Genomic DNA, 19057 nt, shown 5'->3' with positions numbered 1-19057 from the left:
GGTATTCAGAAACAAAACAGCCATCTTAGTCTGGTATTTTGTGAAGGAGAGGGACATGAAAGAGGACGATGTTGTGACAGCAGCTGCTCTAATCAGACAGGAATCCACAGAGACTGAGAAATGTAGGGGAGAGGAGCAGCTGCTGTGGGGCCACACGCCCACGCCAGCGCTATCGAGGCGTGTTCACATCGTAGACCGTATAAAAGAACATGGACGCAGCCTCTGTCACGTCACTCACAGCGGCTCCGGCTGTCGCCATCTTCCCAGCTAATCCAAAAATGGTGAACGAGGTGGAGCCTGGGTGGAGCTGAGGTGGGCCACATGAAGCCTTGATCGCTGAAATCTAGCTGCTAGCTGTCACTTAAAGAGACCCTGCCCATAAATATGCCTTGATATAATTTAAATCAGTGAGTTATATATGGATTCAAAGAGACCAAAGCTGTAAACATGTTTATATCTGCTGTAAAATTGGCCATTTTAATGTGGGGGTCTATGGGGATTGACTCGCTTGTGGAACCAGCCTCAAGTGGCCATTCAAGGAGCTGCAGCTTTTGACACCTCTGCACCAGCTTCATCTCTGAAGTGAGTCCATGTCCAGTCTTGTCTTTCTGCTCTTTTCTGTCTGAACACAAAGTCACGGTTTATGTAGCTGGACAACGATGGAAAAACTCACATGGGACCCAAGTTTGGCATCAAGAATAAGTTTCCCTTCCATTGTAACTACTCGTGTTTTTATGAGGCGAAAAGACCATTTTTGACTCTGGAACCCTGCATGTTTTAAGTGTGGCAGATCAGTCTCCTGTTCAATATTAGGTCATTACATTATTATTATGTTGGTTGGTTTGTGACTGTTATAGGCACATTTACTGCCATCTGATCAGAGGGCACTCATACTTGTGTGACAGGACATGATTTTTTTCCTCCTAATGTATTATTTTTGTATAAAATTGAAATCAATCATAAATCATTATTTATACTTTCTGAGAAAATGTTGATATTTCAAGTAAAGTTTTTTTTTTTCCAAAATGAAGACACGTATTTGGTTGTTCTGTGTGATAGATAGATCAAAACTAGTGGATGAAGTAGCAAGTCTAAAATTTACAGAAAGTATTACATGAAGCATCAAAAGCAACTTTAAAACTACTCATCATGCAGAGAGGCCCATTTCCAAATTTCTTATATGGCTCTATACTACTGATTGTAGTATAAATTGTAGTAGTTAATCCAATTTCAGCTCAGTTGAACTATTTGATGTTGGGATATTTAATTAAAAATCTACATTTTAATTATATTAACGTTACATTTTATCTACAGACTGTGGTTAGAATTTATGTAAAATCCTAACCTGCAAAGTAACTGCAAATGTAAAATAGAGGTAGTGGAGTAAAAACAACAATATTACCTGTTAAGTCTATTGTAGTAGACGTATAAAGTATAAACATATAATGTGTACTTAAGTCTAGTACTTGAGTTACTTCCACCATGATACAAAACATAACAGAAACTGTTGCCAAGAGGAAGAAGGAACCGCTCAGCGCACAGAGTCTGTTTATAGCCTCCACAAAGATGTGCTGTCGCTGTGTGATAAGTAAATCGCCTCTTTGAAGTTCATGGAGCTAAAGTGCACATTGCATTTCAAGCAGCGAGTTCACTGAACCCGACATGTTATGATAGCATAATTAATTTCAGCCTTTATCTGGTACTGACATACAGCCCTCTGTAAAAAAAAAAAAAAAAAAAAAATATATAGTCGTCATTATAGGTCTTGTACTGACAAGAAACAAAGCTTTTGTTGGGGTTTTAAGTCGAGATAAAGGTCACATTTAAATAAAACCAACGCACAGTTTGATCTTAACATACATGTATCACACAGCACTGTTAGCACTGTTTCACATATTCTCTATATGAGGATTTAAAACTATACAGGAAATGCAAAGGTCTATAAATTCACTGTGTAATCTGGATTATTCATTCACATTTCAGGTTTCTTCAGGTCGATTTTATAAAATGAAAACAGGCTTAAGGGAAAACAGAGAGTTTGCTGACAGCATGTGTGCTTATTTACACACCCAGCAGTCACTGAGCAACATTATCCTTCATTTGGAGTCGTGTTTGTGGCCTCCTGATGAACGTAGGTCCCATATTCACTCTCTTTTAGCTCTGTTATAGGTTTCCACCATCACCTGTTGGACATATCTGGCTGTTTAGCTGCTAAATGCTCCACTATGATCTCCAGGCTGTCGCTAACTGTGCAGGTCGTGTACAGTGGGCTGCTGCAGCCAAAGCCGTCACTATGAGAAAGGTGAGAGTGAACTAATGCAGTAAAATTGAGCTGAAACTCAGCATAAAGCTCCATAAAGCTGAGGGGAGCAGCAGCTTCGGGTGATAACTCTCTTTGGGCTTATCTCACATTCCACATGGTCATTTGATATGTTGTTATTAAGAAGAAATCATTAATATGGCCGCTTTAAAGACACCAGCTTTAAAACTAAAGTTTGCATGAACAAAACTTCAACCACCAACAGGCCTGCAGCTTACAGCGACTCTGCTTTGCTCTCCCCACGCTGACCTGCAGCCTCCATCGTGGAGCCCTGCAGAGGGAAGCCTTGTAATCCTCTGATGTTGCTCTATTTGGTTTTCAATGAGACCTTTGATTTTTAGACCCGGGAAGCCTCTAAAGATCTGACCGTGTCCCCTTTACCCTCTAAAAGAAGCTGAATTACTGGGAGGCTCATTAGCATCTGTTAGAGGTTGAAACACAACACTGAACTCTCGAAACACGACATTTAATTCAGCTGTGAACTGGAGTTTGGAGAAAAACTTGATTCACTCTGCGGTGAATGATTTTCTGTCTGCAAACACAAACTATATTTTCTGACCGATTAGTGATAATAGTAGCAGGATTATCATATCAGTTTATTAGCTTTAGCTTTACTCCAGTGTTTTTATGCGTTACACATGCTGAATGTAGTGATTACAGCATGATGTTATGGTAAGATGCCATGTGCTACTCTGTAAATAATGTTTTCAGTGTATTTTTTGCTCTGTGTTTTTCAGCAGGGGGCACCATAACTCATTTAGGAATTCACAGACTACAACAATAATCTGTACTTCCAAGAGGAAATCAAGCATTATATACCGCTAGTTCAAGTACAGCATCACTATTACTGTAGTTTAAGAATTATTAGTAGCTTTGACAAGCTTGGGGATATTTTTGATGACTTAACCGAAGGTTAACGCTCATAGTGTGTCAACCTGACATCAAATAAAATCTGCAGCTTTTACACAAATTACTTAATGTTTGATTAATGGCCAACTGCGTCTGTTTCACGCTCACAAACTGATAAGACAAAAAGGTCGGAATTTGGATTTGTTCACATCCTGAGCAGCCGTCATCTTCCAGGGAGCTGAAGTGAAGAGCTTCTTCACGTCCTCAGGACACGATCAGCTCAGTCAAGATAAACGTCACCTCCTCCATAACCGCCTGATCAAAGCGCAGAACTTCCAGGGAACGGAGGATCGTGGACTCTCCCTTCACCTCCAGCATGACTCAAAGGCAGCAGAGCGTCACCGCCCGACTTACGCCCTAACCGGAGCCAAAAGTGGCCAAATGTTGTCAGTCAAAACATGACATCCTGGAGAGAAGCTTGATGTTTATCCCTTCACCCATAATTCAAACCCGTTCATCACGTTCTTCTGTATTAAGTTATTAAACTGGACTCTGAAGCTGATCAGCACACGTTTGTACTCTGGCCATGTTGGAAGCACTGTAACAATAAAACTATAAATACGGTTACTACTATCACTGATAATGCTGCTACTAGGACAAGCATTACCCACACTAATACTGGTTCTATCAGTATTCTCCTGCAAGTTTTAATACTCTTGTACGATAATATGGAAAGCAGCTCAGGTTGTTCCGTTACACAGTATAACCCTGCATCTAAGCTGTCCTATCAGTCTGAAATCCTCACCGGTGAACCCACAACTACACGATGAAAACGATGTCCAGTCAGGCTGCAGACCCGGTCAGGTGACGTTATTAACCCACTTAATTAGAAGTAACATTGTGCTGCAGCCACTGTCGATCTGTCCAAGGTTTTTAATTCCAAATAAGCTACTTTTCAGCTGGTCTGAATCATATCGTTCAGGTGGAGTCGCTGCAGATTGTTTCACCCTATTACCACTAACACTTGCTAGACATTTGTTATAATATTGATAAAATATATAATCTATTTAATATTCATGCAAAGGTACTGTTGACTGAACAAGTCTCAGTCTAACTGTATACATGCATAACACACTACTACTTTACGGTGTTTCCTTTACAATCTATATTATGTCTAATTACTTTGTCTTGTTTATGAAAGACCAACACAAAGCAAATTATGAGTGCACATAAATAGAGCATAATTATAACTGATGAAAGTAATTTTGAAATCGATGCAATCACAATCACAATGCAAGAAATTAGTTTGTGCGCATAAATTCCCACATTCATACAACTGCAAACACAAACCGCTCTGCAGTTCTTTAATTCAAGTTAATATAGCTCATTTCATGAGTAACAAGGTTTTAACCTTTATTTTTTTATACAAGGTGTGGTCCCTGAAAGTACTGTCTCTGCTACAGCAGCACCCTCATTACAGTTTAGTAGAAAATCAGAAAGAAAATAACAGGAATATCCGGAATCAATAAATAAATACAACCAACAATAAACAAGGTGCAAGCTCATGAAAACACTGTAAAGAGCTATGGTGCAGAAGACGCTCTGTTAGAGAGCGTAGCTCTGCTGCAGCTGCGAGGTGACGATGGACCTGTGGACTCAGTGTGGCCGAGGACTCGAGGGGTCAACGCAAGGAGCGAGCTGACAGAGGAGGGGGGCAAAGAGACAGAAAGTGGAAGCTGCGGGCTGAATGTGGCCGTGTGTTTAGCAGAGCCAGAAGAAAGGATACTACATCAACTCCAGCTGAGGCCCAAGGGGGTTAATGGATAAGACTACCCAGCGGGGGTCAAGGGTCAGGAGGCCACTCTCTGCCAGGGCTAATTGGTCACTGCGACCAGGGTTAACGCCAACCTTTCTATGGAGAAATTCATACACATGTATGGAGCTGCTCTGACAGGAGTCTTCCATCAAAAACCCCCTGCTCAAGGAGGCCTCTGTTGTGCTCCTGCACAGTCATGGAGATCAGTCAGGCCTCCGTCGTAACAATCAGTACCCTTCACCGTACATCGCCACCAGCACCACCTACAGTGACAGCTAGGCTGCACTCGTGAAAAGATCGGCGGCTTTTGATCTTAAGTTATTTCATTCAGCTCATTAGCATTCGCTTTTTTAAGCTTTGATATGAAAGAGGGAGAAATATATTGAGTCTGCTTACATCTGTAATCTATGATTTTGAGCTTCATTTGCTCTTGAAGTATCAGAAAACTGTTCCTGTTAGATATAATGAGCCTACATACAGAGCTCCTGAGAGCATGTCTTAAATATGTTATTGTAAAAGTGCAATATTACATGTACAGACATCTAAAGATTGAATTAAAGAGAGTATGAGCATGGTTTTAAATTTGGAGCCAATAATGAAGAAGAAGCAGACAAAAAAGCAAAATAACAGTGTTCAACACATTATAAGACAGCAGAAAAAAACAGGATTTTAAGCATTTCCATGTAAATTTGAGGCAGGTGTGTAGCTCTGAATAACAAGCATAGAAGTCACTTTACATCAGATCTTATAAATTACCGTTTTTATTGTTGTGTCGTGCGACTGTGACCGATGTGCATGAGTTTACAGGACGCCTTCAACTCCTATCAGTCAGACCCAAAACGCAAACATCACAAAGAAAACCAAATGTAATCATTTTCAGACATTTGAGTCGACAAGAAAATCCTTCAAAAACCTCAAAACGGCTTCTTTTGCAGGATTGAGACAAAGTTAGTGAACTTAAACACATACAGCATTGATCATCTGCACGCCTGAATGTTTTGTTGATCCATTTCATGAAAAACTGATATTTTTAAATCATTATAATTTATACAGCGCAAAGGAAAATGGACCTCACTCTCACTTCTGCCAAATCACACAGCTCACATCTGATTTTCCCCTGAATGAACCTCAGAGGCCAAAGGAAGAACACCAGTATGACAGCATACGATTCAGAGCCATGCTTTTGTTTCATGTGCTCATATGTCCTGACGTTTGTCTTAAAGTAAATTTTCACTGAAAATTAAGAAGGGATTATTCAAAGATGGACATTTAGAAAAGTTAATTAGCAAAACCAGCCATCTGGACAGATTAGTATTTTTAGAAATCCTGTGGATCTGCTCTCATGTCAGCTGTTAGAAACGTGCTGCAGACTGTGATACATCGCACACAGAGCTGAAAAGCCTGACATGCACTTGATGCCTGACAAATCTACCTTTTGATTACCTGTTTAATATTTAAGTGTTAAGAGGAAGTTCACTTTGCACTGTGCAAGAAAACAACAGTAATAAGATAAGGTGGTTCTCTAAGTTGGACGTTACCTGACAGAACTCACATGACATGAAGAAGCATTAAACTAAATGTTGAGGTGTTTGTGACGAGTCGCTGCAGGGCAAAAGTGCAAGTCTGTTTTCACCAAAATGAGCCTAAATTCACCCGATTTGCATGTGAGGCTGGAAACCTGTAAGAGCCCCTGGTTTAGAGGAATCCTGACAGATTGATGTTGTCATGCTGATGCTGTCACAGGCTCGATGCTGGAGGGGTTAATGATTTATGGGGAATAGTGGGATGCCCAGAATGGGACCTGGGTTAATGTTCACCTTTTCTCTGCAGACCTCCTCTCTGGGGGGGCTGCCCACGGCCAGTCCAGATCCAACCGTCGAGGGGACGTGACTGACAGACTCGGCCGGCCTCCGGCTAAACCCGGCACCCACAGCAGGGAGGGAGCCCACGCTCTGCTCCCAGGGGCCTGTGAATGGGCTCGGAGAAGGGGAGGTGACGGGAGACTGACGAGGCCTAATCGTCCTTTTAATAGAAGCAATAAAGAGCAGCAGAAAATGATCCAACCTGCTGGAATGAGCTCACATAAACAAACCAAGCACTCAGGTGATGATTAAAGTCCACTTCCACTTAAAAATGTTACTTCACCTGAAGGTTTGACCTTCAGCGCGCAGAGCTGGACACTAGACGGCTGCGTTCACGTTCATCTGCTGAGGAGGGGAAGTTTCTCTGTGCTCACCTTAGATATGAGTTTAACACGCATATGAACAAGATTTTATATTATTTAATTCAAGTTATGGTCTAACATGCAACTGACACAAGAGGCAACTTGAAATCCACTGAGAACTGATGTTTTAGTGAAGTATGAGACGTGAAAAATGTTTGCAAATTCATTGACTGAAAGAGCAGATTTCACTAGCAGAATTTTCAACAAGGTAATCAGACATATTAGACAGCAACTATTATTCCAAGCAGAGTGCTGTTTTTCCTGCAAGGCCTCAGCCAGGAGTTTCCTGAGTGCTGCCTCCTCTATCGTTTTTTATTGTCATGTGGATGTTTCGTGTTTTGCTTATTCAGCCAATTGTTAAAGTGCTTTTTCTGTCGATTTTATGGCCAAACTTGAAGAGGCCAAAAGCTGTTTGAACACTGTTTCTGGTGGAGAGACTCTGAGTCCTTTAAAGGGCTGAGTGTTGAAAATCAGTATCAACCAAAAGGTTATTTGTAGTTGTTATTAAATGCTCAGATCTTAAGATTTTGTTTTAAAAATCTGATGTTTCCCAATTCAAATCAGAAATCGTATCTAACATTAAGTTCTATTTTAATATTGAAAAGCTTTTAATTCAACACTGATGTGTCGAGCTGGTTGATGTATTTTGTTAATTTAAAAAAAAAAAAAACAGGCTCATATTCCTCAGCTGAAGGTATTATTATTATTAGGCAGGGCTAAAACCTACATGTTTTCACCCATCACTTAACTGATTTTCCCCAAACACGCCGGCCTCTGTGCTGTGTCAACACTGTCATAACTCTTCTTGGACTGGTGGAGAAATACTAAATCTATTATTTTTATTTCATTCTATTTTTTTGCCCAAACCTGTGAAAGTTAAATATTGTAAAGTCTAGAGTCTAAAATATGTCACCATCAGCCAGCATGTAGTTTCTTCTCCTCAGGTCATTAAAAGTCCAGAACTCCTGGAGAAAAATGGCATGACCTCAGTGTCCTTCACACAGGCGGCAAAACTCCACATCACCCCAGGGTTTGTTTTTTTTTCTAATTTACCTTTTGCTGCCGGAAAATTTGTCAAATTCAAATATATCCGGTATAAACATACTGAAATCAGCCTGTACAAAATCCACCATGTGTACTTTTTTCATTGACTTCAGTGCCACTGATAGCTATTAAAAGGAATTGAAATAAATCCTGAGGAAAAAAACTCAGCCACTGTCTTTAAAATGACCTGCATGAAACACTGCAGAACGTTTTGCCGTTGAAGGACTTCATCTGTGTAGCTGTGAGTCACTCTGACGCCTAAACGGTTGCATTTGTCCCTCTGTCATGTATATGGACTCTGACTCCTTGCTGCTGAATGGAGCTGAGGTATAGGAAAGGTTGAGGGCAGACCAGGTGATGGATCGCAGCGGGCTTGTCATCCACTGCCTTACACTACGCTCATTAAGCCGTAAATCTTTCGCAACGACACCTGCTAAGACAATGCCAGAGAGGCTTTTCCTTGTCGCTCCACCTTGTCATTGGTCTAACAATGAAATTGCCAACTGAATCACTTTGTCAGGATGCACAATGGCCTCATTACTTCAAACAGCCACTAAAGATGTTGGACAAGACATCAGGGGATTAGATAAAGGTGGCGTGAAATACGGCAAACAATAAAAATATCAATTTACATAACATATTTGTCACGGTGCAAATCAGAGATTGTAATCTAATGACACACGTTCATACAAATGCACAGTTGCAGTACAGGTGACGTTTGCTTGTTTAAGAGGAGTAATTGCTGATTACCACATGAATAAAGCCCATTAAAAAGAACAATGGTTGTATAAGTGCATGTTTAAGAGTGCCACTGCAACTGTTTTTGTCATAGATCTTAAATTTAACATTGTTTTGGCTCACAAGTTAACAAAATCAAGCTTAAAATGTATACATGCATTGTAAAAGATACTGAGATTGCGTTAGAAACACAACTTTCCCTCATATGTCAAGTGACAAGCCTATCCAGCGTTCATCCTGGTCAGCTGTTGTTGTGTTTGTGGTCAAACAGGCTAAACACTGACATCTGCTGGAAGACGAACGTTATTGCATCTTATTGTAATTTGGGAATATGCTGCCCTGTGGCGCGCCTGGCAGGTAGTTCTTTCTCCCGGTGTGAGTATCAGTCCCTCCTCTTTCTGCATGATTGGCAGTGTTGCAAGAAGTTTTCACATCTTTTTCTCTGTAAAATCTTACATAAAAGTACCGAAGTTTTAACAGCAAAATGTAAATAAAGTATCAAAAGTAAAAGTACTCTTTAGGCAGAAGAGCGACCTCTGTCAGTCTGACATTATATTATTACATTATCACATGTATTACTATGTAGCATTTTATGTTGTAGCTGGTCAAAATTATATATATAAAATCAAACTACATTTTATACTGGTGGGTAGTAGTGCATATTTTATAAACAAAATTTCCTTATGTATCGAAAGTAAAATTCATTGTTCAGTAAAATGGTCCCTCTCAGCTGTTTTGGATTAATATGACTGCTGCATGAATGTGTATGATGCATTTCACTGCTGTTGTGCTAATTCTAACTGATTTAGATACTTTTGGGCAGTTTAATCTGCGGCTGTGCCTTTGTTGTGCCTGCCAGACCCAATTTAGGGCCCAACACCAGGTTTATTACACGTCACTGCTGACGTCATCTCTCCACTAGTGACTGCTGTTATCAAGATGGCGCTGCGGCCAGGATCTGGGGGAGGCAGCAGGTATTTTAGCCTTTTAAAATCAACTCTGTCGCTAAAATGTCAATAGTTTGTTAAATGTCCGCCTCTGAGTGTCGCCTAACAACACATTAATCCCAGAGAAGGACCTCAAAGACCGCGATAGAGGCCGGTTTTGTTGTCGAGGCAGGGTGATGGGACGAGATGGCTGGTTGTCAGGTGTCACAGCTAACGTCAGGGAAGCTAAGGTTAGCTAGCTGTCTCTGCTGCCTGTACATGCCCAAAGTGGACCAAAAATAATGCCACCATGTTCATATACAAACAGATTTCACGTGTCGTGTCGTGCGTAACCGTAATTATGTCTGCAGCTCACGGTGTCCAGTGATATAACACGTTATTAGATGAAAACAAATCTACATCACTCTGTTGTAGCATTGTTAGAAGGCAGCTAGCACCTGTGCAGACAGGCCCGTGGACGGCTGATAGTTATAACTGGCCTCATCAACTTTGGCTTTCTGACTAATTTCTCGTCTGCTATGGGGTTATTTAGTATCATGTTGCTACGCAGTCGTGTATTAATGAAAATGAAGCAGATGGGAAGTGAAGATCTTACAAAAAGCTGCGAAATTAGCTCAGATTTTCTCCTCTATCACACCGGCTGCAGGTGCTTGATATGTCTCAGCTCCTCTCCAGGAGTAAACCTGCTCCACTTTATGCTTAATCAATAATTCTTTATTGACACACATGCATACTGCACATCTCTAACCATTACACAACAGTAAATGTATAGGAGATGTCCAGGTATCTTATTGGAGCAGTGTGGTGTTGGTCTGTGCCGGACATGAAAAGGCCAGACTCATGACTCTTTCATGAGCTGAACTGGAGCAGCTTTAATAATGAATGTGGTCTGGGTACAAGCATCTCGACCGGCCAGGTGACACTGATCCGACAGGTGAAACCCAAAGCTCTCAAGACTGTAAATGAGTGTGGGCAGTAGGAAAAAGCAGATGTAATGTGAAGACTTCGAGGTAATCGTAGTTCTCTTTTATATGCTCATCATCCTGCTGACGTCTGATGGACAGTTATCGACTTGTGCCATAACGTCTCCTGGCTAAAGTCAGTTTTGTTTACTTCTGTTATGCCCACATGAAGCCAGCTTGCAGGGTATCAGTCCCTGTTTCTTGCTCATTTTTGACAAAGATAGTAGAGCAGGAATAACAATGTGCCAGGTGCACATGTTACCAAATGTGTTTCTGTGTCAAACATAACGGATGTGAATGAGGGGCTGAAGTTCTGGACAGTTTCAGTCCAGTGTGTTTGGCTGCAGGAGTGCTGGAGAGGAGAGCCAGGAGGTGGAGCAGTAGTGCAGCTTACAAAACCTGCTTGCCAGTTGAAGCAACCTTTGTATGTGTTTGGTTTTTGGAGTAACTGTGTCAATGAATATATGTAGTGATGCTAAGATGTTCAGTCAAAGTTGCAGTGGCTGTATTTCCCCCTTGGAGGTGGTGAGAGAGATGCCTGACATCAATCCTATTAGGTGATAATGGCTCCGTGCAGATTTGTCCACAGTGGACCATGTGATCACACCATATGCCCGACTTCATCACCATCAGCTGATGGCCTGTTGTGTTGACCTAAAGAGTGTATTAGGGGTCTGTTTTCTAAATGCTGACATTTCCAAGCTGGAATTATAACTGGAAATGTAATGTGTTGAACATATGTCATGTCACAGTGTTAGTGGGTGAATTACTTTGTCTTTGCCATGTTAGTGTATGTTAGCAGGACACGGACTTGTGATCCAGCGCTTGTGGAAGCAAAAAAAAAAAAAAGCAAATTAATGAAGTCTAATGGTGAATGAATGGAGGGTTTGACTCAGCTCGACTGGCCATGCGATTAACAGAGTCCAATTTAAAAGACATTGTGTGGCATTTAGGGCTGCCAATTAACGCTGTAATGATCAGTTATCTTCAGATTATTTTTGTTATTATTGATTCATCTTTGATTATTTTCTCAATTAATCATTTAGTCTGTATAATGTAAGAAAAGAGTGAAAAATATTCATGACAATGTGCCAAAATCAAGTGACGTCACCTTTTGTTCGGCCAACCGTCCAAAACCCAAAGACGTTTTATTTCCATCATAAATGACAAAGATGGCAGATCGTTTCATTTGAGAAGATGCAGCCAGCAAAGGTTCAGATGATTAGTCAGTTATCAAACAGTTGCTGATTAACTTTGTTTTGATCGACTTATCAATTAAGTGATTTATTAAATGTCAGAAAATGGCGAAAAATACCGATCACAGTTTCTCAGATCCCTGCGTGATTTCTTAATATTACTTTTCAAAGGTGATGCAGTGATATAAAACAGCAGGTAACTGCATTTGAGAAGCTGAAACCAGAGAATGTTTGGCTTGTTTTGCCCGATTAAATAACGATAAGTAGATGATCAGAATTGTTGATAATCAAGCAGGAAATGAATTATGGTTCAAATCTACTATTAAACCAACGGTTCTAGCTCTGGTGGTGTTGTTTTATTTGATACAGCTGCAGAGAAATACCAGCTTCAGTGACCTGTCAATACATTTATCGTATGCTGTAACCTCTCAGTCTGTATTTCTCAGTGATTTTTTGTCTGCTGTGTTATTCCACTACAAGAGAAGCTTCAGAACAAACTAAAATAATTTCAATTTTAGCCTCTTCGGTGATGATGACATTGACTGAAAGTCCTGTCCGTCTCTCAGCTTTGAAGACAATTTGATGATAGCTGTTGGATGATTACAGGCCCTTTACAAGGCCTGCCCTGCGTCCACAGCTGCTGTTTCTGCTTATCTCCCTCTATGTTAATCTGTCCAGCCATGACCTGCTATTTGCTGCAGGATGGCGGGCAGCAGTGCTGTAGAGCTCCTATGAAAGGTTTATAAGCTGCAAATCTTACAGGGAGCAGATGTGAGAGTCTAAACCCCTCCAAGTCAAGCATCATCACCGAAGACAACACCCAGTCGTATTAGATTAGCACTCTGCAAAGGGCAGCCATTCGTCTTTGTCTGCATGTCAAATGGTTTGAAATTATGGCTTAACCAAACAGATGGGATCAATATTTCCTTTATATAGACACCCGGGTGTTCTAAATCACGAAACATTAGAGATGCCACTGTAAAGGCTTTCAGGTCATCTCATTCAATATATGAAGCTACCATCTAATATTAGAAAGCTCTATTCATTTACCACCAACAGGACTTATAAATTGACATCAGTTGGTTAGTCTTCATCAGCAGGCACAAGGCAAGTTGAAATAAAAGGCAAGCAAACAACAGTCGAACACCGTACAATGGCTCTGTGTACCCAAGCCTGACACTCTTTTCTTACTCTATTTAAACCTGCATTAACTGCATTTTTTTGCCACTTTTTAGCAGCAGAAACAAGCTGTGAACACAACATTTCCATATTGTGTCCTTATTTCATGTTGGATTTAGAGCAAGCAGTTGCCTGTTTACACACACACGGCTGACATGAAGCAACATTAGCATCGATTTTGAATAGTGAATGTGTCCACCTGATGAATGCAAGTTCAATATTTACTCTCCTTGCAGCTCTGTTTTTCTCCGCAGAGAAATATTTGGCTTTTTAGCTTCACCAGCTAGTCGCTAGCTGTGTCTGATGTCGAGCAGGAAGTGTACAGAAGGGTTTATGCTGAAAAGGATGTCGATGAAAGAGCGATAAGACTGGACCAAAACAATAAACACGCCAGAAAACCAGAACAATATGTTGAAAGACACCGTGACGCTCTGTATAACTGAGAGGAGCTGCACAGTCTGGTGGTTCATTTCACACGCGCAATCATATGATCCCTTGTTAGTCTTAAAATATTGAGTGTATAGTTTTCATCACTCATCTCTCCAAAAAAACACGATATCAAGTCAAAATAATTCCTTACTTGCCATGGGGAGTTGATAATTGCATTGGCAATTGCCTGAACTGTGTTAGTGAGCTCCCTGCCTCCCTTCTGTTAGCGCAGCTTTGTTGGTACTAAAGTTATCAGTATGATAATGTCACTCACCCATTGGATTAGCTGGATGCTGTTAGATGCTCAAATTTAGCTTAGAGTCAGTCGGGGAAGCAGAGACCCAGCTGGCTCTTTCTTCCGTTTATCTCGGCATCATCACTTCCAGCCTGCAAAACTGAGTTGTAATAAGTTATTTGACAAATAGCTGAAGGCCTGTGTGAGTTGGCTCTGGTGAGGAGAGACTTGGCCGACTCGTGGAGGCTTCCTCTGATTATTCCTTAAAGGCATGTTTCTCAGCACAGACCCAGTGACAGAGTCCAGATCGCCTGTGGAAATGAAACTGCACCAAGTTTGTTGATTTTTGGGATTAATGTTGTGGATATTCACCTTGAACCTGATCTTTGTGAATATGCTGAAACGGTTTTGCAGAATAAAGGCTCATTGCGAGGCTCGTTCTGCTTTTAGCTGATTAGCGGATGCCGACAGCAACCAATTTCAGGATCAGTTTTTTTCCTCTTACCTGTCAGAGTCAGTAAAAGCAGCTTTTATTTATGCGGTGTTTGGAATGACGGCAGCAGCACAATAAGATACACCCTGAATTCAGATGTGGTCTGACTCAACGGAGCAGGAGATGATGAAAAAGACACCTCAAGAACTGAACAAGTTGTTCTCAGGTGGCCTTGTGAACACACGTCTAACAATGTCATGTCAACATTTTGAATAGCAAACAAGGCTTTTATTTATTGTTCTGCCATATTCCAGTATATAACTTAACATCATTCTGTATAAAATGTCCTCTTACATCACCTGTTTTATTATGTTCTTAGCTTCTTGTTCACTGTCTTACTCTGTCTTTTATGTGTGCTGAATGTGGATGCAGCATGGGTGAAAGCTCAACCCAGATTTCCTGCATTGAGGGACTGTAAAGTGAATTTCAAATGATGACTTACGCAGAGGTTGTAGAAAGGCACAATGAATGAATGAATTTCCTTCCTCACATTATGAGTTCACATAGAAAACTGGCAGATGACCTAGTCTGACTCATACTGTGGTGATAAGCGTACCACAGGATACCTGAAATAGGTGGACAGTGGCAGGTTTATAGCCACAGGGGTTCACAGTCCCTGTTGGGAAACAACAACCTCCAATGCTAATCTATGGAGAAAATGGCAACTTACCCAAACCTGTTTGCTAAAGGTCCAAATGTAAAAGAGTTAGCAGCTGTTCTTTTCTTTTGCCAGACCGTTCTTCTTTCTGTGGAGATAGGTCTGTTTATTGAAGCTGATTTAAGGTGTTATTGTGTGTATTTCTTTACTTCAGCCTCAGTTTGAATCACATAACCTGCATTTCTTCTTTTTTTCCCCCTTCAGTTTCATGTATCCTGTTGGAGGAGGTCTGGGACCTCCACAAGGTGAGTTACACTGCTGTTTTCCTGATTTCCAAACCAGACGATCCAAGTTTACTTTCCGAAAGTTTTGATTCAGATCACAACATGCACGTTTGCTGATCACACGGCTGTCAGCTGTCATTGAAGATTAGTAATAGATGTCTGTCAAACCCCGGCCAGCATCAAACATTCGGCACATTGGAGCTCACACCTTTCTTACCCACACCCAGCATGCATTGCATTGCAGGCCTCCGATGTACCAGATCATTCAGCGGTGTGTGCTTGTCATATTTAGGCTGTTGACTTTGCAGTAACACTCCTGAATAAACATCCACACACCGCTGGGATAAGCATCTCTAAGGGGTCATTACATGCTCCCATTAGCCATGTCATTTTAGACAAAGTAGATTGTGTGCAGCCTCCAAAACAAGCCACTTACTCAGCCCTGTGGAGCCCTAACATGGTGAATCATCTGGTGGCTGCAGTAGGAGCTGGCTGCTCAGCTCTGGCTGTCAGCTCACACAGCATCTGTGAAAACAAACAACCCCCCCCCCCAACACACACACACACACACACACTCACTCCTCTTGTTTTGCTCCGAGCTGTCACAGTAGTCACCAGAAAAACAGATTTGGATGTTGCTGAGCCCGTGTCTTTTTCCAGCTGTCCAGGAAATTGATTTGCAATACTGAGTCATGTCCAGACTCTGGAGGCTTTTTTTTTCCCAAACTCCAGACTTGTATGAAGTCTTTTCCAGCGTTCTAGAAATTGGGCCCGCTTTCCTGCTTCAAACAGTAATTGAATACACTATTCTTTGTCATGTCTACAGTACATCATGGCAGTGTTTGTGTGTGTTTGTGCAGGCATGGTACCCATGCAGCAGCAACAGCAGCAGCAGCAGCAGGGCTTCCCCATGGTTCCTGTCATGCAGCCCAACATGCAGGGAATGATGGGAATGAACTTTGGGGGACAGATGCCCCCGGGAGCCATGCCTATGCAGGTGAGCTTATCTGTTTGAGGTGTGATATTGGGAAGATACAGCCCAGAGGTTTTATTTGTCCTCTTGAATCTGTTTGTCCGTTTTGATTTTTAGGTTAAATGTAGGTTTTACGTTTGTAGTATTTTAACAAACTTGCTAATAATGTGGGACAGTGGGAATGCTAATGAGATATCTGAGCTGCTGTTTCAATGTTGTTTTTCTTTTTTTGTGTCTGTCTGTCTGTCTGTGTGTCTGACAGGGTGGGATGGCTATTGGGATGCAGACCACTGGGATGCAGTTCTTGGGTCAGCCACAGTTTATGGGTATGAGACCTGCTGGACCCCAGTACACTGCTGACATGCAAAAACAAATGGCTGAGGAGCACCAGTAAGACTTTTTAACACTGATGTGTTTCTTCTTCTTTGTGTGTGTGTGTGTCGAATGTGTTTGTAAGCATGAGTGCTCACATCGTAGTGTGGTACTGTGAAACAACAACATCATAATTTTAGTTTGTCCAGCACATTGATTTATGACCAAATATCTGCACAACTTACCACATTCCCATCAGCCTCAGCTGTACTAAGATAATTAAATTAAGATGGTGAACATGGTAAACGTTACATGAACTGAAAATCTGTATGTTAGCATTTAGCGCAGAGCTCTGCAGCCTCACCGAGCTCTTAGTCTTGTTATGTTGTACAAAAACTTTACTGAGACACTGAATCACTCGAAGATTCAGCGCTGCTGCTCTTGAGTTAACTTTATGGTCTTTATGGTCTTCTTTTCCCCTTCAAGGTTGTATAGCTCCCCTTCTTTAAATACTTGACATATTTTCAGTGGTTTCTATCCAAATATATATTCCTGATTGTTCTTCTAAGTATTACACCATATCTTTGTTGAAAATGTTCAGGATCTGGGGGTGTCATGGTGCTTTGGGGGTTTAAGGTACTGACCAAGTAATAGCAATGTTCCTGCTTCCTTTATCTCTCTCTCTTCACCTTGTCCCTTCAGCTCTCTACTGTCTACTGATACTTTAATAAAGGCTAAAATGCCCCCAAAACACTTATGATACTATGATATGAATTTAGGTTTAGTTATATTTATGTGTAATACGTATTGGCTCAGAGGAAATTGTCAGTTAAGCCTCCTTTTTCCTGTTTTATACTGCATTTAATCGCCCTGCATTTTACTCAAAAACCCCTTCAGTGTTGAACAGGAGTTTTTCAGACTTCTTCAGTTTTGGCCATTTCATGTCTGGATGTCTGCATGGAGTATATCGTGCGCGCCCCCTTCTTGCCCTCTTCCCAACCTGCTGAAGAATGTTATTCACTCGGCTCTTATATAATGTCTGTGCTCCTCCTGCCCTTTAGAAAACGTCTAGAGCAGCAGCAGAAGATGCTGGAGGAGGACAGGAAAAGAAGACAGTTTGAGGAGCAGAAACAGAAGCTGAGGCTGCTCAGCAGTGTCAAACCCAAGGTGAGTCTCACTCCACAGCCTCTTTATTCTGCTGTTTTTTCTGGTTTGTCCACTAACCCTCTGGGCTCTTGATCCTCCTCTATTGTCCTGTACTCAGACAGGAGAAAAGAGCCGTGATGATGCCTTGGAGGCAATCAAAGGCAACCTGGATGGCTTCAGCAGAGACGCGAAGATGCACCCCACTCCATCATCACAGACCAAGAAGCCAGGTACCTTCACCTCAGCGCTTTTAAATGTAATCTCGGGTTTTTTTCCCCCGTAGTGCCTCTCCATCGGCAGATCAGCTCTCTGGAGCTATGCTGAAATGCCTCCGCCTGAGAATAATGGCTGGGTCAGAGGCAGGTCAGCACGATGACTGCCCAGCTGACAGCCAGACCAGCCAAAATTGGGATTTTCTGCCTGCCTCTGAGTATATAATACGCAGCACAGATTCTTAATCACATTTCTTTTATTACATTAGTTTTCCCATCTGTCACTTCATCTGTGCACCTGTCAGTAGTGTCTTGACTTTTATATCTGTGCACCTCTGATGTGAGTGTTCACATCCTGAACTATAGATTTCCCTCACTGAACTTGCTCCTGTGCATTTCATATAATTGTAGTCACACATTTGACAAACAGCCTGAAATTCTCAACCTGTTTGTGTTGTGAAACCTTAAAAGTGTCTATTTAACAGCTGCTTGTCACAAGTTTAATATGTCTGCGAGTTGTGAGGGAAGATGGATTTTCACCTTTTTCACCCATCGAATTGTTTAATTTTGATAATTACAAGCAACAATAAGATAAAACTGTCCAGTATTTCACAAGAAAAAAGCAAAGATGAGAGATAAGTCTGAAAAATAGAACAGAAATTTTATGCCGCAGAGCATTTTTTCTGCTTTTCTATCACTTTAATCAGCTCAAGAGCCCCCTCAGATTTATCTTGTGATCCACTGGAGGCGTCCAGACGCACAGCTTTGGTCTGCTTTCAGAGGCATTATTCTGGTGTTGACATTTATACTAGGGCTTTACCGAATAGTTTGAAGCTTCGAAGCTTCATTCATAACGTTGACGTTCGATTTCTAAATCAACATTCGTCTGCTTCGAGGCTTTTTTTGCATGTCTGTTTATTCTGTTTAAAGCTGGTATTTCTGCAGAGTTGCAGATTTAGCTTAGGCTACACTAATATTCATTCGTATTATATATAGTTTGTAGAGTTAGATTCCACGAGTGGCTGTGAAGGATTTTTTACGATTTGTGTGATCCAAAAAAGACATTCGGTACAGCCCTAGTTTATACAAATGGTGGTTTT

The 19057-nt window shown here is 41.3% G+C and overlaps 1 protein-coding gene across 7 annotated transcripts in view; it reads left to right on the top strand.

Moving 5' to 3' along the window:
- The first annotated feature begins 9917 nt into the window (after nt 1-9917).
- Nucleotides 9918-19057, top strand: part of synrg (synergin, gamma) — a 35899-nt gene continuing 26759 nt past the window's right edge. For all 7 annotated transcript variants that reach the window (XM_076734470.1, XM_076734469.1, XM_076734468.1 and 4 more), the window contains exons 1-6: nt 9918-9965; nt 15295-15335; nt 16175-16311; nt 16550-16677; nt 17661-17766; nt 17864-17975. In XM_076734470.1, the coding sequence (XP_076590585.1) occupies nt 9931-9965; nt 15295-15335; nt 16175-16311; nt 16550-16677; nt 17661-17766; nt 17864-17975 (559 nt within the window). In that variant the 5' untranslated portion in view covers nt 9918-9930. The remainder of the gene's footprint in view (nt 9966-15294; nt 15336-16174; nt 16312-16549; nt 16678-17660; nt 17767-17863; nt 17976-19057) is intronic.

This window comes from Chaetodon auriga, chromosome 7 (assembly GCF_051107435.1).
Source record: "Chaetodon auriga isolate fChaAug3 chromosome 7, fChaAug3.hap1, whole genome shotgun sequence".
Lineage (NCBI taxonomy): Eukaryota > Metazoa > Chordata > Actinopteri > Chaetodontiformes > Chaetodontidae > Chaetodon > Chaetodon auriga.
This window is presented reverse-complemented; position numbering and strand designations above follow the sequence as displayed.